The 25917-nt window shown below is 42.4% G+C and overlaps 2 protein-coding genes across 24 annotated transcripts in view; one reads left to right on the forward strand and one right to left on the reverse strand.

The window, feature by feature from the left end:
- LOC105481408 (motile sperm domain containing 1) overlaps positions 1–5377 on the forward strand; it is a 28169-nt gene extending 22792 nt beyond the window's left edge. Inside the window, exons 5-6 of one of the 4 annotated variants that reach the window (XM_011740971.3) lie at positions 1304–1465; positions 3837–5377. In XM_011740971.3, coding sequence (XP_011739273.2) covers positions 1304–1465; positions 3837–3868 — 194 coding nt within the window. In that variant the 3' untranslated portion in view covers positions 3869–5377. Of the gene's footprint in view, positions 1–1026; positions 1102–1303; positions 1466–3836 lie in introns of those variants that run through there. The other 3 variants (XM_011740972.2, XM_071088872.1, XM_071088873.1) reach the window with 3 other exon arrangements.
- The window catches only part of PABIR3 (PABIR family member 3), a 121447-nt gene that overhangs the window by 26061 nt on the left and 69469 nt on the right, over positions 1–25917 (reverse strand). For 9 of the 20 annotated variants that reach the window (XR_011618319.1, XR_011618315.1, XR_011618318.1 and 6 more), the window contains one exon: positions 15202–15317. The exons of 5 other annotated variants lie outside the window; for them this stretch is intronic. Coding sequence is in view for 9 of the 15 variants with exons in the window: in XM_071088870.1 (XP_070944971.1) it covers positions 15259–15317 (59 nt within the window). In the remaining 6 variants the exon portion in view is untranslated. Of the gene's footprint in view, positions 1–13311; positions 13371–15201; positions 15318–20298; positions 20428–25917 lie in introns of those variants that run through there. 6 more of the 20 variants (XM_011740984.3, XM_011740975.3, XM_011740988.2 and 3 more) reach the window with 4 other exon arrangements.

The following is a 25917-nucleotide window of genomic DNA, read 5'->3' on the forward strand; positions in this document are numbered from 1 at the left end:
TTTTGAGTCAGAACTGTAGAATAGCAGGTGTGATAACATTTTTAATTTTTTTTTTTTTTTTTTTTTTGAGACGGAGTCTTGCTCTGTCACCCAGGCTGAAGTGCAATGGTGCAGTTTAGGCTCACTGCAACCTCCACCTCCCGAGTTCAAGCGATTCTCCTGCCTCAGCCTCCTGAGTAGCTGGGACTACAGGTGCGTGCCACCACACCCGGCTAATTTTTGTATTTTTAGTAGAGATGGGGTTTCACCATGTTGGCCAGGCTGTTCTCAAACCCCTGACCTCATGATCCACCTACCTTGGCCTTCCAAAGTGCTGGGATTACAGGCATGAGCCACCATGCCCGGCCTTTTTAAAAAATCTTTTAGAATTTTATTTTAGGAACATTTAACGTGAGATCTAGTCTCTTAATGAATGTTTGTGTATAAATGGAGGGATAACGTCGAGTAGATTTCTAGGACTCACTCAGTTTACATAATTGAGACCTATGCCCATTGATTAGCAATTTGCATTATCCTCCTCCCCCAGCCCCTGGCAACTACCATTTTGCTCTCTGCTTCTATGAGTTTGACTATTTTAGATTTCCTGTATAAGTGGAATCATGCAGTATTTGTCCTTCTGTGACTGGCTTATTTCACTTAGCGTATTTGCCAGATACTGTTTCTGCTGTTTTCTTCTTTGCTATAAATGGGTTAGAGCAGAGGGAAACACTTTTGGTTCCTTAACATTTTCAAAATTGATAGCAGGATGTACAGTTATTAGGATCAAACCTATCTGGGGAGCTCCTTAAAATATTCCCAAAAGGTAGTGGAGGTCTAGTGTGGCAGGCTCAAATTGAATATACACAGGCAAGCCACTGGGGTACTGGAAGAAAATATCAGAACTTCAATTTATATTTATTTTTAGCACATTCTTCCAAAAATCTATTTGTATGTTTTATATTAAGCCTAACAGTACAGAACTTGTGCATATAATTTTAAAATGTGCATACATTGATGATACATGCTTGAATACTTTCTACTGACTAGGGTGGGATGGTCGGGGGAGTTGGTGACCACCTTTCAGTAAGAGCTCACTACCTCACAATGCCACGTCAGCATTCCATCCTGCAATGATTCAGACCAGTTAAGACATGGGCTTCCACATCAGCCCAGCAGTTAACTCTCTGACGGATGAAAACGATGGGGAAACAATCGGAGAAGTTAGACAAAATCAGAATTCTGGTGAGTGGCGGCCAGTGTATGTGAAGGAACTTTTGTCTTAAAGTTTTTAGAAGGAAGCTTAGGGATTTTTGTCTTTTTACAGAAAACAGAGCTGTCTCCTCAGGACCTAGTTTACTAACTGTCTTCCTGGGAGTGGTGTGCATTGCAGCCCTGATGCTGCCTACAATGGGGGATGTGGAATCGCTGGTGCCTCTCTACCTCCACTTAAGTGTGAATCAAAAATTAGTGGCTGCTTATATCTTAGGTAAGGGTTTTAAAGATGCATTTGGGACATATGTGTAGGATTTTATGTGTTTATGGGTGGTGGTGGTTTGATTTTTTTTTTTTTTTTTTTTTCCTGAAGAACAGGTAAAGAAATGTTTCAAGAGCATGTTGAGGTCAGGTGCCTTTGAAGACTTTCAGCTCACATTTAGTTCTTTTTAGCTTATTTATCTAGTACCTGATACTGTATTCAATTATTTTCCTTTTGCCGACTTACAATGTCATAAAACATGTATAAAATGTAAACCGCATGCATTCCATGATACAGCATTTCTACTTTTAGGAATTGCTCCTAGGGAAACAAAGTACATGTGGTGATAAAGATGAATAATGCAGCCTTGTTTAATATTGTGAACCTTTCTCTTTTATTATTATTTTTTCTTTACTTTTGAAGGCACCATGTTCAGAACTTTTTAAGCCAATTCCCTTATTTCCTGTTGATTCACTATTTCAGTCATCCTGGCTTGAAATCTTAAGAGTTAATTATTTCAATGGAACAAATATTTATTCTGTACCTTCCGTGTGTTGAGGATTAGTGTTCTGGTGATGAATGACTTTCCTCATGTTCTCCTCTCACCTTTGCTTAGATGCCAACTCTTTTCGGTATTCCCTGGCATATGTGCTTTCTCTTATTTATTTATTTATTTATTTAGAGACGAAATTTCGCTCTTGTTGCCCAGGCTGGAATTCCCTGGCATATGTGCTTTCTCTTATTTATTTATTTATTTATTTAGAGACGAAATTTCCCTCTTGTTGCCCAGGCTGCAGTGCAATGGCGCATTCTCAGCTCACTGCAAGCCTCGCCTTCCAGGTTCAAGCGATTCTCCTGCCTCAGCCTCCCGAGTAGCTGGGATTACAGGCATGCACCACCACACCCAGCTAATTTTGTATTTTTAGTAGAGATGGGGTTTCTCCATGTTGGTCAGGGTGATCTCGAACTCCCAACCTCAGGTGATCTGCCCAACTCGACCTCCCAAAGTGCTGGGGTTACAGGCGTGAGCCACCAGGCCTGGCTGCTCTCTCTCTTTTATTTTGAGAATCATCTTCTTGATGATTCTCTTGATCTCTCTACCTTCTGTCTGTGTTCCTTCTCTCTTTTTCTTCCCCCATTCATTCCCACCCCCAACCATCCATCATATTGTCATATTTATTTCTCTTTTGCTCTCACGACCACCCCCTAGTCAAAAATCTTCAGTGGTTCCCCATAATCCATACGATGAAGTATATAACCTTCAGTGCCATAGTTTGGCATTTAAGACTCTCCACAATCTGAGACCTCTCTGAGCCAAATTTGTCTAGCTGCTTCCTCCTGTAAATCATTGCCTAAAGCCTTTTAGATTATTCACTCATTCTGGAAAAGCTCCTCTAGAGGCCTGGTTCTCCAGGCCCTTACTCATGCCATTCCCTCACCTGAAATGCCTGCCCATCTCCTCGTTCTCTCTTTCCTGTCCATGTCTTTTTTTTTTTTTTTGCGATAAAGTCTTGCTCTGTCACCCAGGCTGAAGGGCAGTGGGTGGCCGGATCTCAGCTCACTGCAACCTCCGCCTCCCCAGTTCACTGGATTCTCCTGCCTCAGCTTCCCAAGTAGCTGGGATTGCAGGTGCTCGCCACCACACCCGGCTAATTTTTGTATTTTCAGTAGAGACAGGGTTTTGCCACGTTGGCCAGGCTTGTCTTGAACTCCTGACATCAGGTAATCCACCTGCCTTGGCCTCCCAAAGTGCTGGCATTACAGGCGTGAGCCACCATGCCTGGCCCCTGTCCATCTTGTAAAGCAGCTTTTTATCATTGGGGGCAACTTTTCTGACTGCCCCAGTCTCATGTGATTATCCTCTGTCTCTGTACTTTTTTTTTTTTTAAATCACACTTTCATCATCCTTCATTTAGGACTGAGCATATTCTTATTCTTATTTTATATTTTATATATTCTCTCTTCAAAAGAAAGAAGCAAAGCAGGAATGCCATGCTTCTGTCTCTTTGTGGCCCTAGGGCCCTGGGATACAGGTAGACTCTTGATGCTTCTGTTAACAAAGTCGACTGGCTTTACCCATGCTTTAAAATGGCACATCTGCTGTTATGGCTGATGTGACTGAATAAAGTAGGAGGTATATTTGATAGTTTGCTGTGGCCAGACATTAGTGATTTAATTAAATCTCTCCAGTGACTGCCCATTGCTATAAATTGGATTTCTTCTTTATAATATCAACAAAATTCAAATTGACTTTGAGTTGTTGGTAGAGTGCCTGCCTATGTGCTATGTTTTATTTGTTCACTGAGGTCCAAACAATTGCTTATTGAATGAAATATTCTATTAGATGCATATCTTTAACTGTTCTCCATTTTTTTTCTTTCAGGTCTTATCACAATGGCCATACTTAGAACATGAGCAAGGATTTCAGTTGACTTCTGAAGTAAATCTATCTTGAAAATATGAATGTGGACTGCCTTTTATCTCTATTTCACTCCATTAACATGCTACAAACTATTGAATGATTTCAAGTAATTGCAAATGTATAATATATATTTTAAATTATAATTTAATTTGAAGGACCGCAGAACATTATTTTACAGACAGCAAGGATGCTTCTGAGTGACACCTAGGAAATTATTTGAAGAAATTCTTTTTATACCTATACCTGTTGTGCAAGAGACTTTAAAACATTTGTTATTTGCTCACCCTTTTTTTCCAGTTCACTTTGATTGCTAGGGGTCATGTCTGCTTCGAAGTTACAGGACTAAAGGAACAAACTGACCGGCCTAAAACTAAAATGACATTTATTCCCTAGCTACAAACGTCAGCGTTATTATGTTAATCATATCTTACCCTCTATCATTATAAGCGGTTGCCATGGTGTTTCTAAAAGTGTTTTACCATTAATGTGTAGAGGGGAATAAAGCATAAAGTACTAAGGGATCATGCTTATCCTAGGGTCTCACAGAAGACAGGACATATTAATCTTGTGAATTACAGAATGGGTTGTGGTCCAGACACCAAGAATCATAGCGGTTTTTTAAAAAAACCTAATGGAAGTAGGGTGACCTCTCTCTTTGGTCTAAGAGTTCTAAAGGAAGGTAGGCATCTGTTTAATTAGTTGGTTCACCCTGGCTTTACCTCTGGTTAATGCTTTGTGTTAACAGGAAGGAAAAATCACTTTATCTTTTCTTCCAAGCCCCTTCCCCACCTGACTTGCCCAGACTGGGCTTACCAGATACCAGGTGATTTATGTGGAGATGATTTTTCACCTTTAAACTCTAAGCCAAGTGTAGGAAACTCTTCATAGCTGTGTCGATTTTATATCAGTCACTGAGACTTTTTTTTAAGTTTTTATTTATTATTAAGACAACTTTGCCAAAAAAAATCCCCTAAGCACAACTATTTACATTTCTTTATAGCCTCTTCTGATCTCTAACACATATATGCAGTTTTAACTGTTACTGTCATAGTAACTGATCTTTTGTCTAAGGATTTTTACCTGAAAGCACAATGCATTAAGAGTCTCTTGAAAATCATCTTTCAGATCTTTTTACAGAATGAATTTATGCACTGCAACAAACACAAATGTATGCCTGAGGTTGGTTTTTGCAGAAAATAGTCTCCGCTTCTAAAAACTTCTATGTCTAGTCTTCCATAGGAAATCCTCACTGTTTAACCATGTGAGGAGCCTAAGTCATTAAACGGATCATGTCTGTACATTGTGTAATGAATGAAAAGCACATAAATGTAATCTACTTTGAACTTTGTAGAAATTATGTGTGGAGGCTATTCTTACTTATCCATCTCAAGTCCTGTGTGTGCACGTGTGCGCAAGTGCACATACGTGTATGTATGTGTGTATAATAACACATTGTAAAGAACAGAAATTACTTTAAAAAATAAACAGAAATGGAGACCTGAGCTTCACATTGATTTAAACATTTTATTTAACTTACCTTTGAGGAACTTAAGGTTTTAGCTCTCTTATTTCCTAAAGCTGTCTCATATTTCTGTGACTGACATAGGAAAAGTAGAAACAGTGAAATAATAGCAGCTTTATTTACCAAGGGATTTAAGTCACTTTGTAATTTAACTTCTTGAATAGGTAACAATCATGCTTCAAAAATGAAAATAGAGTGAAAAATCACTCCTCACCCTCTCGGTGCACCCAGCGCCTTACAAATGACCCCTTTTATTAGTTTAAATATATGTGTGTGTGTGTGTGTGTGTTTGAGTGTTGGAGACAGGGTCTCTCTCTGTCACCCAGGCTGGAGTTCAGTGGCGCAATCTCGGCTCACTGCAGCCTCAGCCTCCTGAGTAGCTGGGATTACAGATTTGCACCACTATGCCTGGCTAATTTTTGTATTTTTAGTAGAGACAGGGTTTTGCCATGTTGGCCAGGCTACTTTGTTTCTTTATGCAAAACATATGCAAGTTGAGTATCCCTTATCCAAAATGTATCCCTCATCCAAAATGCTTGGGACCAGAGGTGTTTCAGATTTGGGAAGTTTTTCAGATTTGGGGATATTTGCATATACATAATGAGCTATCTTGGGGATAGGACCCCATCTGTAAACATGAAATTTGTTTCATACATACCTTATACACATAGCCAGCAGGTAATTTTATTTTTCCCTTGGGGACATTGAATAAACTGTTACGTACCTGCCTTTTGACTGTGACCCATCACATGAGGTCAGGTGTGGAATTTTCCACTTGGGGCATCATGTCAGCACTCCAGAAGTTTTAGTTTGGAGCATTTCAGACTTTGGAGTTTTGGATTAGGGGTGCTCAACCTGTATATTCTTACTTTTTTTCTGTAGAAACAATAATAGTTTCATTAGTAGTCAGAGACCTGGGGCTTGAGCTGGCTCTGGAAGGGTAAGTTTAATTCACATACAGAGAGGAGCTGGATTCACAAGAAGAGGCAAGGATGTGCCACGAGGTGAGATTTGTTTTGAAATAATGTCTAGGGAGATGAGACTGTTGTGTGTTCCATTATTTCCTGTCTGCTGTGAAGAAAACTTTACTGCTGTGACTCATGGGGATGAACACAGGCTCATGAGGAAAGAACTAAGCTAGCCAAGGGGCCACAGGTATCACAAAATTTAATCAGAGAAGAGGTAAAGAAGTAATTGTCATCGTGAAAACAAATATGATTCATCCTGAAGGTAGCTAGCAAACAGGAAACACAGCAAGAGACATGGCAATAGTTGCAATTATCCGTCACTGCAGGTGTTTCTGCCACCACGAAATCGTTAGGCCAGCACAGTTCTGCCACCCGAGTTCATTTCGAAAGGAGCTGTACAAAGTCAGCCTGTGAAGCTTTAGGTTTCTAGAAAAGATTCTGGAAACGAGTGTCTCCCAGGTATTTTCGTTCACTGAACGAATAAGTTGAAGGACTATAGCAGCTGCAGAGGTGATATCTACAGGGTTTCCACACGCACACGGAAGTAGATGCTAAGGTTTCTTTTTTTTTTTTTTTTTTTTTTTTGAGACAGAGTCTCGCTCTGTCGCCCAGGCTGGAGTGCAGTGGCGCAATCTCGGCTCACTGCAAGCTCCGCCTCCTGGGTTCACGCCATTCTCCTGCCTCAGTCTCCTGAGTAGCTGGGACTACAGGCGCCCGCCACCGCGCCCGGCTAATTTTTTTTGTATTTTTAGTAGAAACGGGGTTTCACCGTGGTCTCGATCTCCTGACCTTGTGATCCGCCCGCCTCGGCCTCCCAAAGTGCTGGGATTACAGGCATGAGCCACCGCGCCCGGCCGATGCTAAGGTTTCAAAACTTGACTATTATGAAAGAGATTGAAGATTTCAAGTGGTACCTAAAACCCTGCCATTTAGAGAAAGCATGCCTAAAAGGAACAATTTAGACCTAAAGGAAGTTGGGGGGTGGGAGGAACTGGGACCACAGAGTTATCTTAGAAGATTCAAATGGAGGGGCCCAGCCAGCCTAGCTGCATTATCCTAGAAGTGGAATGTCAAGTTAGTGATTATTTCATTAGGAAAGTATTTGCTACACCTATAATCTGGAAGTGATAAACAACATACCAGAGCAGAACATTAGTCTCCGGGATTAAATACCAAACAGAATAACAAAGAGTTGACCCAGCTACAGGATGTTAAGACAGTCCTGTCCAGTTACCACATCAAAGACCCTGTAAGCAAGCCATGGGCAGATAAAGGAGGAATAAATTGACACTGGTTTGGAGAGGCTTTATATGACCGAGAGAACAAAAATGCAAATGGACTAAACTCAAGCTGGCTGTTTAGTTTGTTCATTTAGTTTTTCTGTGATTTGCCCGTCACTTAGTTAATCAGAAGATAGTCAACAAATTAAAGTGACACTTACCATGGGCCATGTTAGCTTCAGCGCCTAATAGAAACTGGGTCAGTTCAAGGAAGATGATGGTGAGGAATGTCCAGCTTACTAAATACGTTTGCCAATTAGCTGGGTGATTGCTTTGTGAATCACTGACTTAACAAACACACAAGCTAGACAGTTCAGAATGTGATCCAGGTAGGTGGTGGAAAGGCTTGATTCGATAAAGAGAAAAGAATAAATGAAATGATTTCATAAGAATGCAGACAGATTTTTTAGTCCACCAGGGTAGAGAAAAACAATGTGAAATCTCTCTTGACGAAACGAAGTGTGAGGTGTGATTATGTTAAGAAAACTGCCAACCTCTGGGATAGAAAGCAGAATGCAGATGTGGCACAGGCGCACGTGCATACACACAGATGAAATCCCACATTAAATTACTTTTGCACAATCATAAGTCACAGGAGGTACAGTTAGGAATGGATTTTTTTTCTTTTCTTTCTTTCTTTTTTTCTTCTTTCCTTCTCTTTTTTCTTTTCTTTCTTTCTTCTTTCTTTTTTTCTTCTTTCCTTCTCTCTCTCTCTCCTTTCTTTCTTTTTTTTTTTCGTCTGAGACAGGGCCTTGCTCTGTTGCCTAGGCTGCAGTGCAGTATTGTGATCATGGCTCACTTCAGCCTCAACCTCCCAGGCTCAAGTGATCCTCCCATCTCAGCCTCCCAAGTAGCTGGGATTACAGGCACACACCACCATGCCCGGATAATTTTTTTTTTATTACTTTTTGTAGAGATGGGGGGTCTCACTTTGTTTTCTAGGCTGCTCTTGAATTCCTAGGTTCAAGCAATCCTCCCACCTTGGCCTCCCAAAGTGCTGGGATTACAGGTGTCAGCCATCATACCCAGCCAGGCATGCAATTTATTAAACAAAAGCACCCTCTCTCCTAATAAACATGTTTTTGCAGCTAATCACTGTACTAGATAACCTGTATCTTCTGCTGTTCTCAGGCTGCTAGAGAGCAGATGTTTTTTGTTTCTTTGTGTGTTTTTTTTAGTAGACTTTATTTTTGAGAGCAGTTTTGGGTTCACAGCAAAATTGTTCAGAAAGTACAGAGTTCACATATACTCCCCTCCTCCCTCCGCCACGTGCACAGCCTCTCCCACTAGCAACATTCCTCATCAGACTGGTACATTTGTTACAATCAATGAACCTACATTGACACATCATGATCACTCAAAGCCCACAGTTTACATTAGGGTTCGCTGTTGGTGTGATATATTCTATGGGTTGGGACAAATGTTTAATGACATGCACCCACCAGTATAGCATCATACGGAGTAGTTTCACTGCCCTAAAAGTCCTCTGTTGGGGTTTTCTTTCTTACATTAAAATTTTTCTTATGGAAAATTTTGAATATTTACAAAAGTCAAGAGAATAATATAAATGAACTCTGCCTGTGTACTTATCACCTGCCTTCAGAAACTACCAACCATGGCCAATCGTGATGAGATGGAATTTTGGTGTTTTTGTTTGTTTTGTTTTTTTGAGACAGAGTCTCACTCTGTTGCCCAGGCTGAAGTGCAGTGGCACGATCTCGGCTCACTGCAACCTCCGCCTCCTGGGTTCAAGCGATTATCCTGTCTCAGCCTCTTGAGTAGCTGGGATTACAGGCTAGTGCCACCATGCCCTGCTAATTTTCGCATTTTTAGTAGAGATGGGGTTTCACCATATTGGCCAGGCTGGTCTCGAATTCCTGACCTCAAGTGATCCACCCGCCTCTGCCTCCCAAAGTGCTGGGATTACAGGTGTGAGCCACCTGTGGGGCCAAGATGGAGTTTGTAAAGGATATGTATGGGTACATAGCTATTGGCAGACTGATATTACTTCTGTGGAAAAGGGGCTTCTCACCCACTTTAAAATGAGTGATTGAATTATTCCGGGGTAAACAGGCATTAGTATTGAGCATTAACTGTGTTAGGCACTTTGCAAATGATATTGAGACCCTTGCTATTCCATGTGTGGTCCATGGCCAAGCAGCATGGGCTTACCTGGGAGCTTACTGGCCATGGAGAACCTCAGGCTCCACCCATGACTGACTGAACCAGGGTGTGCGGTTTAACAAGATTCCCCAGGTGCTCTGTCTGTGTATTGAAAGTTAGGAAGTACTGACTGCCTGGCACAGAGTAGGCTCTAAACAGCCTCCTAACAATCTTGCAACAAGACCACAAGGCAGATATCATCATGCCAGATTTATAAAATGAGATAACTACAGTGCAGAGATGTTATTTGGCTTTTCCAAGATCCCACAGCTAATAAACTTAGGTCAGGCTGGCTTCAGAGTCTATGATTTATAGCATGCTTCCTCCCAGTTAGAGAGTTCGTTTTTTTGGGGTTTTTTTGTTTGTTTTTTTTTTGAGGCAGAATTTTGCTCTTGTTGCCCAGGCTGGAGTGCAATGGCATGATCTCAGCTCACCGCAACCTCCATCTCCTGGGTTCAAGTGATTCTCCTGCCTCAGCCTCCCGAGTACCTGGGATTACAGACATCTGTCACCATGCCCAGCTAATTTTTGTATTTTTAGTAGAGACAGGGTTTCACTATGTTGGCCAGTCTGGTCTCAAACTCCTGACCTTGTGATCTGCCCACCCTGGCCTCCCAAAGTGCTGGAATTACAGGCGTGAGCCACCATGCCCAGCCGAGAGTTCGCTTTTTTAAAGGGAGTTTACTGGCTGGGCACTATGGCTCACACCTGTAATCCCAGCACTTTGGGAGGCTGAGGCGGGTGGATCACCTGAGGTCAGGAGTTCAAGAACAGCGTGACCAACATGGTGAAACCCTGTCTGTACTAAAAATACAAAAATTAGCCAGGCGTGGTGGCACATACCTGTAATCCCAACTACTAGGGAGGCTGAGGCAGGAGAATCACTTGAACTCATGAGAAGGAGGATGCGGTGAGCTGAGATTGCACCACTGCACTCCAGACTGGGCAAAAACAGCAAAACTCCGTCTCAAAAAAAATAAATAAATAAAATAAAGGAGCTTACTTTTAGGGCAACTCAATGAAAAAAAGAAACCAGGATGGTATGTGCATATACAACACCAAAGCAACCAGTCATCTCAGCAACAACAGCAGAAAACCAAACTGCTACCATGCAAGCTACTTGCATGCTACTTACTTCACTAGAAGGCTTTTCACATTTCAGCCAGTTATTATGGTGTCATGTTGGACAGCTAAATGTTTCAGAGCAATCAGAAAAAACCTAGAGCAATTATCGAAGTTATTCTCTCTTGTCAGTGACTGTTAACCCAAATAGGAAGCAAATTGCAAACCACATGCTCTTCCAGAACAAAGAGAAGATTTATTATAGTCCCAAATAACTGGTAAAGATATTTAAGAAAATCAGTCAGATCGGTCTGACTTCATGTAGGCAGAAAGGGCAGGTAGTTGATTGCTATTTCTCTTTCTAACCTGCTGGGTGACCTTAGCCTGTAGCTCTGCATGAGTATTGAATTGCTTACACCAAGAAGAGAACCTTAAATGCTTGAGCACTGCTGGGCAATACAATAGGCGCTTTTGTTTCTGGGTAGCTTTTTGAAAGGAATATTACTGGAAAAGGTAGAAAAAGCATAATTCTTGGAGCACAACCCCCAGTTTAGCAGGAACTCATTAGACCTCAGGAACTTCTCCCTTCTAATCCTGGGAGGAGATTAGGCCATTTCCTTCTCTTTCGTTGCCCTAATGACTCTGGGGACTTGCATTAATGGATCAGCATGGCTACTTGGTTTTGCAATGAGCTGATTTGATGATTAATTAGCCTCTAGCAGGGATCTGATGAAGTTCTTAGCTCAAAGCTCCAGGGATCCAGTTCAGGGCAATCTGCTCTCATAATCAAAAAGACCAGGTGAAGAGGCTCACAAACTGGCCTGATGATAGGTTGCCATGGGGTTATGATTGACTTTCTACTTTATAACCAAATGACCTGGACATAATGTGCTGTTGTGAAACAGGAATATACTATGGAAAAGTAGTAAACCTACTGGCTCAACAAAGCTAATTGTCTTTATACATGAGATCAAATTCTTAGTGTATCTCCCCTGCCATGTAAATAACCATTTGGGTCATTCTATCCCACATTCTAATGAATTTAATATTTCACGGCCAACCTTGCCCTCATACTAAAAAATGTAATGAACAATATTAATAGAGTCAACATAAGCAAAAACAAAACCAAAAAACATATAGGGTAAAATAGATAAGACTTTAAGAGTTATTCTAAGAACGTTTTTCTCTAAAACACTAAAGAACATTTTAAAATAGGGTACTATTAACACTGTATTTTGATAATGTATTAATCAGTGTGTTTTCCCTCCAAAGCTTCACAAGACTTTTCTAAGCCATAATTTTATTTCAATGATCACCATTGTAAGATTGGAAGGGCAGTTATTATCCCTCCTTCACAACTGAGAAAACTGAGACTCTGAAAGTTGAAGTCACTTGCCCTCCGTAAAAAGGCCTCCCAGTGAGTAAGATGCAGAGCCAAGACCAGCACGCAGATCACGTGCCAGCCCTTCATTCTTTCCACTTCCCGTAAGTTGAAGAAAAAGACAGCATGACAGTAGCCACAGAAATGACCTCCTAGAAAAACCAAGGCAACTGAGAACATGTCACGTTTACTAAGTTAGTTGAAAATACCTTTTCTCTTTGGAAATTACAAATTATACCTTATGGGTTATTTGGTGGGGCGGAAAACTTGAGACATAAGAAGCTGCACTCATTGTGCTTATGATTGCCTTTGGTTGTGGGCTGTGATGTAGACCCAGAGCCGTGGCCCTTGGAGTGGGGCACAGAGCCAGCTTCATCCTCTCCTTCCCTCCCTCACTGCTCATCTTCTCCTCACCTAAGGGGAAGTGAGGAGTATTCTGGAAAACAGGGGTCTCTACTCAAAAAATAGGGAATGGGGGCCTTGTTTCCTGAACTGCAGTGTCTCCTGGATCAAAGGCAGATGCCTGCCGTGATCGCTGCCTCTGGGGCTGGCTGTGGAAGGAGTCATTAGTTTGAAGTCACTTTTTTTTTTTGTTTTTGAGATGGAGTCTCTCTCTTGTCACCCAGGCTGGAATGCAATGGCACGATCTTGGCTCACTGCAACTTCTGCCTTCTGGGTTCAAGTGATTCTCCTGCCTCAGCCTCCCAAGTAGCTGGGTTTACAGGTGCCTGCCACCAAGCCTGGCTAATTTTTGTATTTTTAGTAGATATGGGGCCAGGCTGGTCTCCAACTTCTGACCTCAGGTGATCCACCTGCCTCGGCCTCCCAAAGTGCTGGGATTACAGGCGTGAGCCACCGCGCCCAGCCTGAAGTCACTTCTTCTAAAGAGCACCACATCCTAATGGATCTGAGCCTGGCTTTGTGTATGGGCTGCTACACAGCTGAGGAGACCACGGTGCTCTTCCTGAAGTGAAGAGCAAGTGAAGTTTGTGCAAAGTGAAAAGATGTCAAGAGGCCAGGGGAGAGGGGGTGGGGGATCCAAATTGATCCTACCTGTGGCATCACCATGGCTTCACTTCTGCTAGCCTCTTGCAGTCTTAACACGACTTTGAGTCATTACTGTGAACAAAAGTTCTGTCATAAGGAATTTGGAAGAAGAGACTTTATTCCAGTGAATAAACTGGCGGGAGGCAGAGGGTGGAGAGGAAACACAGCCTTCTAATAAAGGGAAGGTCCAGGTTTTATAGCAAAACTTCCTGTTCAGGTTCTCAATCAGGTTCCTTTTATGCAAAGGAAGGATTCAAATTTGATTAGTTCTCATTTGTCAACACAGCTGAGATCTGATTAGTTGATACAGATGAGCCCTGACTGGTTGCTACAGGTGAGCTCTGATTGGTTGCTTCAGGGGAGCTCTGAAAGTCCCAAAGTTAAATAGAAGTGTGGGTTTTCTGACCTCTAGTCAGCAGATGGCTACTTGATTCCATTAAAAATTTAGTCACTTGGGATCCATCTGGAGGGATTGGCTTTATATTTGTTGACAGTACTTTCTGATGTTGCAATGGACAATAGAGTGTCCAGTATAGCTCTCCTAACCACAAAAGAGTCCTGGGGAGTTGGGGTCCAGTTCAAATGATCTCATGGATCAATAACTATAGATATCGTTTAGATAACACATTCATAATCAGTCCGGAATGAAACTCCACACATGAACCACATTTATTTGAAGGGTGCCTACTGCTAGAGGCCAGGCTATTTATTCTGTAATTAGGAGGGGATTTCTGGAATTTTCTGTGAGCCTTCCAGGCTTCCTGAACCTCATTCCTCTCGTTAGGTAAAAGGAACAGAAGAAAGTAGATACTTGTTTGGGACAGAACAGTATGTGATGGGGAAATCAGCACGTGAGAAGGCATTTTGTAGTAGTTAATCTAAAAGTAAGAATTTCACTAATTATGGAAGGAATTAGGGTTTATGGAAGGAAACAATGTCCTTGCTCTAAATGTTTATATCAAATTCTTCAATACTCCTAAAATCCCATAGGAGGTTCTGGTTTGCACATGGTAGGGTCTGGATGGACACTTGGCAGGGATATTGTGGAGGGAATTTGGGTATGGGACACAAGTCTGGGCTGGAGAAGCCACTTCTTCAAGCCTGAGATTCTGTGAAAACTAGAGGTGCCAATGTATTTTATTAAAGAAACGGTACCTTTTAAAGTACAAAATCGTAGAGAGAGAGAACAAATCAATGGTTACCAGAGGTTCGGGATGGTGGGGGACAGGGGTATGATTATAAATGGGTACATGGGAGAGATCTTTGTGGTGATGGAAGTGTTTTGCATCTTGAGTGCAATGGTGGTGCCACGAATACATACATGTAATAAAATGGCATACAGAAGAACAGTTAGTGCAAAACAAAAACCAAACAAACAAAAATGGCATAGAACTCCCCCACACACATTGTACCTATGTCAAATTTTCTGGCCTTTATATTGTACTATAATTATGTGAGATGGAATCATTGGAGTCCAATGGTGCCATCTCAGCTCACTGCAACCTCCGCCTCCTGGGTTTAAGTGATTCTCCCACCTCGGCCTCCCAAGTAGCTAGGATTATAGGCATGCGCCACCACACCCAGCTAATTTTGTATTTTTAGTAGAGATGGGGTTTTACTATGTTTGTCAGGCTGGTCTCAAACTCCTCACCTCAGGTGATCCACCCACCTCAGCCTCCCAAAGTGCTGGGATTACAAGCGTGAGCCACCATGCCCGACCAATCTTGCATTTCTTTTAAGGGTCCTACAGAATCCTTCCTTTATTCAATTTTTCTTTCAAGAGAAGCCCATCCCACCCCTACCCCATATACATATGACTCTTGAGAACTAGAACTACAGACTTAGAAACAAACTTTTCCATCTTAATTTCTCCACTGGGAGAAAAAAAAAAAGTCAGAGAACATATGTGCCCTTCTTTTATTTTATCTATGGATCTGATGTTTCCGATGGAGCTATTCCACTAGTAATGGCTTGAGCAGACTGGGAAGCTTCTATAGTCAGCTAAGCCAGCTCTTCTTACTGCCATGGAATAAAAGCAGAAATATGTTAAATTCCTTTCATCCCTTCGATGTGAATAGAAGCATAAGGGTAGGAAGGAAGGAGGGGCAGGCTAGGAGGGTGTGGGGTCTTGTGGTTCTGAAATGAGAAGCACCAGGCCACCACACAAAGCAGAGGGGCTTCTCTCAGCTCAGGAGGAGCTGTGTTTTTGGGGTTGAGACACACAGAGAAATTGGCCCAGGACATCAGGCACTTGAAAGCCAGCCTCAGAGAGGGGAGCCGTTTGAGTTGAATATAGAAATCTGAACCAGCTTTCCCTCCCAGCCTCCCCAACTACACCAGAAGAGGAGATGAACAAAGCCTGAGCCCTTCGGTGGGAACAGGTGGTTGTAACGGGCACAGGTCATAAAGGGATTTGGGATGGAGCATCTGCTGCAGGCTGCCCCATTCCTGACACACCCTATCTCCCAGAGGCCCCATCTTGGCCTTCCTACATTTATTCCATTCCATCTTCTCTGGCCCATGCAACCTAGCACTTGACAATAAGTCATCTCACAGTATTCTCTTATTTTGAGTTAGAGGAGCCTAAGTTCAAATCCCAGTTCTACCACTTACTAGTTATGTGATCTTGGGGAAGTTGTCTAAATGTTTTTGCCCCTCAGTTTGCTTACCTGTTAAATGGGGGCAAAACCTGCTTTACAGGGTTTGTAAGGTGCCTGGCACCTAACAGGTGCTCAGCATATATTAGCTTTTTCCTTTCTCTGCTCGTTGTTTCCTATGTGAATGGCACATCGCTCACTAGATTGTAAGCTTCTTCATGGAGCTTCCCTCCCTTCTTTCTCCCCCAGTACCTAGCCTAGGGTTGGGCACACAAGAACTTGTTCATGACTCCTCATTGGCTAGGCTAAATGGACTTTTCCTGGCTGTCTCAGTAATGCTGATGGGGACCTGAAATGAACATAAGGGAAAGCCAACATTCCATTTGAATGATATGAGGGTAACATGTTGAATTCTTTTTTTTTTCTTTGAGATGGAGTCTCGCTCTGTTGCCCAGGCTGGAGTGCAATGGCGCGATCTTGGCTCACTGCAACCTCTGCCTCCCAGGTTCAAGCGATTCTCTTGCCTCAGCCTCCCAAGTAGCTGGGATTACAGGCACCCACCACCATGCCCAGCTAATTTTTTGTATTATTTAGTAGAGATGGGGTTTCACCATGTTGACCAGGCTGGTCTTAAACTCCTGACCTCATGTGATCCACCCGCCTCAGCATCCCAAAGTGCTGGGATTACAGGCATGAGCCACCGCACCAGGCCAACATGCTGAATTCTTTACTTCAAAACTCATGTGCTAAGTCCTGCCTTTAGTGCAAACATAATTTTAGACACCAGTTATGCAGCTCAAGTAAAATTAGAAGCCAATGGTTTAAGTATCTTGACAAAATCACTTCTTGATCTGTTTTGCAGATGTGAAGTAGGAACAAGAAGCAATTACAGACTGACATGCTTATTGCCATAGAATTCAGAAGGTTATCAAATCTAACATGAGAATCTGAAATTGACCCTGTTACATCTATACCTAATCACTGTCTTGGGACCATACCTCAGTCTGTAGTCATTTGTGAGGTCCAGTGGAAAGAGTAATGGATCAGGAAATGAAGACCAGAGGTGGAGTCCCAGATTCACTCATTCAGCCAACAAACATTTACTGAATGCCTACCATGGGGCTAGGCTCTATGCATCACAGATCTGATCCTGCCCCACATGGAATTTACTAAGTTTGTAGCTGTGTGACCTGCGGGAATCACTTCACCTCTCTGGGTCTCATGCTCCCCATCTGCCAAATGGCGACAGATATATTTATATCATAAAGTAATTATTAGAATTATATGAGGGAATGCAGGGGCGAGAGCTCTGCAGACTATGCTTGTTCTCTATTATTGTCCTCTATGTAATGGTTACATGAATAGCTTGTGATCACTTGAAAATTATGTCCTAAGTCTATTTCAAGGGGGCTGAACATGTTCTGCCTGTCTCATTTTCCTTCCTTACATGTTGTCAAGCCAACCAAAACCAGAGTGAGCAGGAGAAACAAAGAGAGTTATGCTGTGCTGGGCTATGCGTTACAGAGAATAGCACTCCACTTTGTGTTCTCAAGTGGGTTGGATTTCAGATAAGGTCCCGTTATGAAATGAACCACGTTCCTGCAAATGTAGTTGAAGTCCTAACCTCCAGTACCTGTGAATTTGACCATATTTGTAAATAGGGTTTTTGCAGATGTAATCCAGTTAAGATCATAAGGGTCAGCCCTAGCCTGATATGACTTGTGTCCTTACAACAGGTAAATCTGGACACAGACACAGTGAAAGGAGACTGCCATGTGAAGACACACACAGACACACAGAGGAGGCGGCCATGTGAAGATGGAGTCAGAGAGTGGAGTTGTGCAGCCACAAGTCAAGGAATGCTTGGGGCTATCAGAAACTGGAAGAAGCAAGGAAGGATCCTCCTCTACAAGCTTCAGAGGGAGTACGGCCCTGCCAACACCTTGATTTCATAGTCCTAGCTTCTGGACTTGTGAGAGAATAGATTTTCGTGTTGTAAGCCCCCCAGTTTGTGGCACTGTGTTACGGCAGCCCCAGGAAACCAGTATAGTTCCGAAACAGACACAGCCCTTCCCTCCGTTCTCCAGGTGGTCAGATGCCTCTTCCTTTTCTGTACTTGAATCCACATAATAAACAATGCCTTGATATAAGAGCCTCAAAATGTGGGTCTCCAGAATGGCAGAAGAGCTTGCATGGAATTCTGAATTTCATTGCACATTTTTCTTTTTTTTTGAAATGGAGTCTCACTCTGTTGCCCAGGCTGATCTCAGCTCAATGCAACCTCTGCCTCCCAGATTCAAGCATTTCTCCTGTCTCAGCCTCCCTAGTAGCTGGGACTACAGGCGACTGCCACCACACCCAGTTAATTTTGTATTTTTAGTAGAGACGAGGTTGCACCATATTGGTCAGGCTGGTCTCAAACTCCTGACCTCAAGTGATCTACCCGCCTCAGCCTCCCAAAGTGCTGGGATTACAGGCGTGGGCCACCGTGCCCAGCCATTGCACATTTTTCAAATAAGTCAACGTAGAAGCCAAGGTTGCCCTCCTTTACCCTTTCTGTTCTCAAATTTGATGGAAAATAGCAAGAGCAGGCAGGCATGAGACCCACAGGCATGAGAACTACTGAGTAAACAGCTTCTGCTGCTAGCTCTCAGTATAGAGACTATCTTGGGAAATTCAGAGGGCCCATTCTGGGCCCTGATAAAGCCCAGGGGCTTGCAGGAGAACCGGCCTCATTTAAGATTTCCAGGAACTATACTGCAAGCTTGTCCAACCTGTGGCCCGCAGGCCACATGTGGTCTAGGACAGCTTTGTGGCCCAACACAAATTAGCAACTTTCTTAAAACATTATGAGCTATCATTAGTGTTAGCGTATTATATGTGTGGCCCAAGACAGTTCTTCCAGTGCAGCCCAGGGAAGCCAAAAGATTGAATACCGCTGTGATATGGTTTCGCTGTGTCTCCCCAACAAATTTCATCTTGAATTGTAATTCCCACGTGTTGTGGGAGGGACCTGGTGGGAGGTAATTACCCCCATGCTGCTGTTTTCGTGATAGTGAGTGAGTTCTCATGAGAGCTGATGGTTTCATAAGGGGCTTTTCCCCCTTTTGCTCGTTCTTCTTCTTCCTGCCACCATGTGAAGAAGGGCATGTTTGCTTCCCCTTCTGCCATAATGGTAAGTTTCCTGACGCCTCCCCAGCCATGCTGAACTGTGAGTCAATTAAACCTCTTTCCTTTATAAATTGCCCAGTCTTGGGTATGTATGTCTTTATTAGCAGCGTAAGAATGGACTAATATACCCAGCTATACTGTATCATGTGCTTCAGAGCCAGGCTGACAGCTTGTCTTGCCTAGACTCCTCTACTCTTGCAACCAACCAGAGGCTGCCATCCTAGCAAAGGAGGTATCCCTTCTATAGGACAGACAGGTGATTCATTTAATCAGTGCATGTGTCTTATTTTGAAAAATTACTATTTGGCAACCACCAAAGCAATAGCTGATTCAGGCAAGAGTCATCAACAGATCCTTAAACTAGTGAGTGAAATTTTTATGAGAAACATGATATTTACATAGTCTCAAAGTATCTCCCCATATGTTAGTTATTAAGCATAAAAACAAAATAGTATCTTTACAGTGGAAAAATCTGGTGGACATCATCTTAACCAAGGAATCAAGGTTAACATCACCAACCATCGCATGCCTTTTTATGTTTCACCCCCACCAAAAATGTGTAACCTAGCTCTCATCATGAGGACACATCAGGCAAACCCAAGTTGAGGGACATTCTACAAAATAATTGGCCTGTACTCTTCCAAAGTGTTGATGTCACAATAGACAAAGAAAGGTTGAGGACTGTTCCAGATTTAAGAAGGCTTAAGAGATTAAGAGACATAAAAACTAAATACAATGTGTGATCCTAGACTGGATCATGGATGAAAAAAAAGCTATGCAGGACATTATTGAGACAATTAAAATTTGAATATGAACGGCAGATTATATATTAGCATACTGCAATAATGCTATATTTCCTGTATTTGATAACTCTACTGTGTTTATATAACAGATTGTCTTTGTTCTTAGGAAACACAATTTGAAGTATTAAGGAGAAGAGGAACATGACATCTACAATTTATTCTCAAGTGTTTTAGAAAAAATATGTGTGTCTGTGTGTGTATGAGTAGAAAGAGAGAATGATAAAGAAGTTGTAACAAGATGCTTACAAGAGATGTATCTTGATAAAGGGTATGTGAAAGTTCTTTTTACTGTTTTTGCATACTATTTTCTGTAAGTTGAAAGTACTTCAAATTAAAAATTTAAAAATATATTATTTTGAGCATTTAACTATGTGTCTGATGCTGTGCTGGGTGTGAGGCATTCAAGGGAGAACAAGACATGATCTTTACCTTTAGCTCACAGTCTGAAGCAGGGAGACAAAGCGGCAAGCACAATTCTGTGTGATGAAGGATGCTGTGAACACACAGAGGAGGTACGCTAAACCCAGACTTCTCAAGCAAGGGAGTCAGTGGGGCTCTCTACAGAGGAGGGAAAGAGGTAGAGTTGGGATAACTTATTCAGCTTGGGGTGCCAGTGATACATGCAAGAAGTTGGGGGGAAGAAGCCAAGCCTGGACCTCTAAGTAGCAAGAGGAAGTCACCTGCCTCCTGAGGACAGACAACAAGGCACAGATTAGCAGGTGTCAGAGGCCAGGCTGAGGTTGTTACAGCCTCTAACGTAACATAAGAAGCGCAGACATCAGCAAAACAGCTTGGGGCTGAAAGGTTGAACACAAGTGTGTTTACTGATGACCTTTGCGGTGATGTATAATGGATGCCCGAGAGGTATCAGCCCCAGATTGATAAATACAAGTAACCTGGATAAGGGCATGGCCTCCAATTAGCTTAAGTTGCTAATAATAAACGTCACGGCAGGAAGAGAATGTCAAGTGATCATAAGAAGTGATTTTTTGAGAACAGGATGAGCTTTACCAGCAATAAGGATAAGGTAGTAGCCAATTAACACAAAACAGGATGGGGAGAGATTGTTGTTAATAGAAAAAATCCTGAGGACAGTACCAGGTCCCGTAATAAAGGGAAATCAGGGAGGCAGTACTGCTGTTTCAGAAGTTGATGTGGGAATGGGAATTTCCATTCAATTATGAGATACAAGAGCCAGGATGAGAAAGTACACCGATGTTCTTAGCAAGAACCTAGTGGGAGTTTTATTTTCTTTTTAAACTTTTGTGCTATGAAAAATTTACAAAAATAATGACAACAGCATTAGTTTAAGCCACATAAAATTGCCAAAATTTGACGATTTTTGATCTACAAACATGGCAATTTTGTGTTTTAAATGAAAACAAACCCCCAATACCCACCACTCAGCTTCAGCAATTATTGACACATGGTCAATTTCATTTCCTCTAAATCTCCAACCATTATTCTGATAAACTGACTGATATAAAGGAAACCTCTGGTGGAAGTTTTTGTTGTGCTTTTGTTTTAATGATTTAATATCTATAAAAGAGACTCAAATTACATATGTACACATAATATTAAAATTAAGAGATTCCAATTATGTGTAGATATGTTTTTAGTTAATTATTTTTTTCAGTAAGTAATACATCCAGATGGTTCACAATTCAAAAGGTACAAAAAAACCAGGGTACGTGAAAATTCCCTTCCAACCCTTTCCCACTTGCCAACAGCTGTCTCTCCTCAAGGGCAATGAATAGTAACAGTTTTATTATTTTGTTTAAAAACAAGGTCTTGCTCTGTTTCCCAGGCTGGAGTGCAGTGGTATGATCATAGTTCACTATATCCTTGAACTCCTGGGCTCAAGAGATCCTCCCGCCTCAGCCTCCCAAGTAGCTGGGATTACAGGCATCTACCTCTATGTCCAGCTATTTAAAAAATTTTCTTTTGGTAGAAATGAAGTCTTATTATGTTTCCCAGGCTGGTCTTGAACTCCTGGTCTCAAGCAATCCTCCCACCTCAGCCTCCCACCTCCAGTGCCCTTGTATTACAGGCGTGAGCCACTGCACCCAGCAACAGTTTTTTATGGATCATTCCAGAGATGTTTTATGCATATGCTAGTAAAGAGATTGTAAACTACTCACAGTGTTCTGCACCTTGCTTCTTCCACTTAACAATATATTCTGGAGATTATTCCATATCAATACATAAAGATCTTTCTCCTTTTTAACAGCTACCTAGCATTCCATTTTATGAAGCATAATTTATTTAACTAATCAAATTACTACTGATGGACTTTTAGGCAGTTTCCGACCTGTTGCCATTACAGAAAATACTGCAGTGATTTGCCTTACACATTCATCTTGCACAAAAGCAAGTAAGTATATCTGTAGGAAAAATTCTCCCGAATGGAATTGCTGGATAGAAGGGGATGTGCATTTGTAATTTTGATAGCAGTTGCCCAGTGGCCTCCAAAACGTAAGAGCTGTTTGAATGCTGTCTGCACCCTACCCTTTCATCATGCATAGTTTCCTTGTTGCTCCTTTCCTCTTACTCCCAGGGTCAAGGGACCACTTCCACATCTCAAACTTAGAAAAGCCCCTCCGACCTCAGCCTCCTGTTGGTCTCCTTCAAGCACATTTTGGGCCCCACACCTACCAGCCTATCCTTCCTCCTCTCTTTTTTTCCAGAGGCCATCAGCATCCTCCTGGCTTCCTCTCCTCTTTCCAAGTCAGCCCTACCATTGGCCATTTTAGCTCTGCTAGAGTTGATCCCCCGGACTCACTCTCCCCGTGACCTTCGGCAGCACCTGCTCTGCCAATCCCTGGCCCTGTGAAAGCCCCACCATGCATTCTCTTCATTGCCTGCTCCCAGGCGGCTAGCTATTGCTGGAGAAGGTCATGAAGTTGGCTCCACTACAAAGCCAGGCCAGCCAGCCTCAGCTGGGCCCCAAGGGCTGCAAGGCAGTCCTTTTATATATCACATTTCTCTCAGCAATTGTTCCAACTCCTCTCCCTCTCCTCATATCCCCTACTCCATCCTTGTGCCAGACCCCTTGGTACTGGGCCTGGCTTTGGATTTCAATGACAGGACATAGGTTATCAAGCAGGCACTCCCTCAATGTCCCCCTCTTCACCTCACCTTCCCCACTTCTCTGCACATTCACCCATGCCTGTTCATCCACCCACACCACCTTCATGGGAAGGAGGTGCTTCCTCCTCAAGGTTACCCCTTCCAGTTGTGTCCTTGGCACTAGATTCTCTTGCTTTCTCCTACGCTTGGCCCCAGAAGCCATCCTCTTTCCCTTTGGGCAAGCTCTTCCTCCTCATTAGTTTTTTCCTCTCAGCCTAAAAACACTTCCCTCATATCTGTGTCATTGTTCCACATCACCACCAGACTTTTTTTTTCAGATGGAGTTTCGCTCTCGTTGCCCAGGCTGGAGTGCAATGGCGTGATCTCAGCTCACCACAACCTCCGCCTCCCGGGTTCAAGCAATTCTCCTTCCTCAGCCTCCTGAGTAGCTGGGATTACAGACAATGTGCCACCACGCCCGGCTAATTTTGTATTTTTAGTAGAGACGGGGTTTCTCCATGTTGGTCAGGCTGGTTTTGAACTCCCAACCTCAGGTGATCTGCCCACCTCAGCCTCCCAAAGTGCTGGGATTACAGGCGTGAGCCACCTCGCCCGGCCTGGACTTTTAAAATTCAGCAATTCATGTGCCTCTTGGCTTCACTTCCTCCTTCCATGTTGTAAATTTCCTCCCCAAATTTAATAGAAAAATCAGAAATATTGACAAGTGAAAAGGAGAAAATCAAAATTATCCACAATGCCATCATCCAACTATTGACATATTCATGTATTTCTTTTCAATCTTTTTATATGCACATATATATATATATGTGCATATATATATATATGTGCATATATTTTTATATGCACATATATATATATATATATACATTTACGTATTTTTTACAAAATTGGACCATAGTATAAATACTGATTAAGTAAATGCACTTCTTTGAGTGGTCCATTTCCTCCTGTGTAAAGTGAGGACTATTATAGTAACTACCTCACAGGGTTGTTATGAGGATTACTCAAGATAAAAATATAGAAAAACACTTATCACAGTGACACATAGCAAGTTGAATTAATGTTAGCTATTACGATCTTCCCACGTCAACAAATATAGCTCTACATGAGAATGTAATGAGTTCTGTCACTGCAGTGTCTAATAGGAGTGACTAAAGCACTGCAGTGACTCACCAACACACATTCATTTGGCATAAGAGCAAGTATATCTGTGGGATAAACTCCTAAAAGCAGAATTTCTGGGTCAAAGGCTATGTGCATTTGTAATTTTGATAGATATGTTCAAATTGCCTCCATCAAGTGCTAGTTACCATGATTTCTTTAACTTATAAAGAAGTAATGAGGCTGTTTCACATTTTTAACTGATACAAACCCAGACCATGAAGAACATTCTTATAACTGGATCTTTGCATAGAGCCACGATTATGTATCCAGGGAAGAGGAAAGAGTATGAACAAGGGCACAGAGGTGGAGGCTCAAATGATGTGCATGGGAAACTGCTAGTATTGATGACTAACAGAGCTGAGAATGGCAAGAGTTGAGGAAAACATAGTGGGACCAAATCATGAAGGACCGTGAATGTCACTGTCATTCATTCAGTCAGTCAGTCACCAAATATTTATTGACCACCTAATACAGACCAGGTACCGTTTTAGATACTTTGTTCACTTACTGAACAAAAACAGAAGATTCCTACCCTGGGGGAACTTATGTTCTGGCAGAGAGTGGCAAACAATATATGGAATGTTAGAAGGTGATAAGTTCTATAGAGAAAAGGAAAAGCACAGCAGGCCAAAGGGGATCAGGAGTGCTGAGAGTTGTGATATGAAATACAGTGGCTACCCCATTGTGGACTTTGAACGTACTCTACAATGAAGAATTAGGCATCACTTACATTTATCACCAACCTGCCACATCCACATGCCTGATAACCTAACTATTCTCTTTAAATCAGCTTACCTCCCCTACTTCGATTTATTTCAAAGGAAACTTCACAACACTAGCATAAATGGAAACCCAGGATTGCTGTCATACAGGTCTAGAAAGGGAAGACCTTTCTAGAGGGGGCTGAGGCAAGAGGATCACTTGAGCCCAGAAATTCAAGACCAACCTGGGCAACATAGGGAGACCCCATCTCTATGCAAACACATTTTTTTTTTAAATTAGCCAGGCATGGTGGCATGAGCCTGTGGTCCCAGCTACTTGGGAGGCTGAGGTGGGAGGGTCATTTGAGCCCCCGAAGTCAAGGCTGAAGTGAGCCGTGACTGTGCCACTTCACTCCAGCCTGGACGGCAGAGTGAGACCGGGTGCGGTGGCTCACGCATGTAATCCCAGCACTTTGGGAGACTGAGGTGGGTGGATCACTTGAGGTCAGAACTTCAAGACTAGCCTGGCCAACATGGCGAAAAACCATCTCTACTTAAAAAAAATACAAAAATTAGCTGGGTGTGGCGGCACACTCCTGTAATTCCAGCTACTTGCGAGGATGAGGCAGGAGAATTGCTTGAACCCAGGAGGCAGAGGTTGCAGTGAGCCGAGATCACACCACTGCACTCCAGCCTGGGCAACAGAGCAAGACTCCATCTCAAGAAATAATAAATAAATAAATAAATAAATAAATAAATAAATAAATAAATAAAATACATAGAAAGGGAAACTGGAGAGTACCTAGCGCTGGCTTCTTCCCTTCCTTTTGTAGGTCAGTTATTAAATAACAGCAACAACAAGCACTTACTACACTATGTACTTATTTTCCAGGTAGCTTAGGGTTTTATGTGCAGCAAATAATTTCATCTTCACGATGACCCTATGAGGTAGGTACCATTATTGTCTCCACTGGTTTAGGAAGAAACCTGGGTAAAGTGACTAACCTTCCCACATCTCAGTTTCCTCCTACATAAATGGGGACAATAATGGCAACACAGGAGAGAAGAACCCATTGGCTTCTCCCCACTTCAT

The sequence above is a fragment of the Macaca nemestrina genome, chromosome X (genome assembly GCF_043159975.1).
Source record: "Macaca nemestrina isolate mMacNem1 chromosome X, mMacNem.hap1, whole genome shotgun sequence".
NCBI classification, from domain to species: domain Eukaryota; kingdom Metazoa; phylum Chordata; class Mammalia; order Primates; family Cercopithecidae; genus Macaca; species Macaca nemestrina.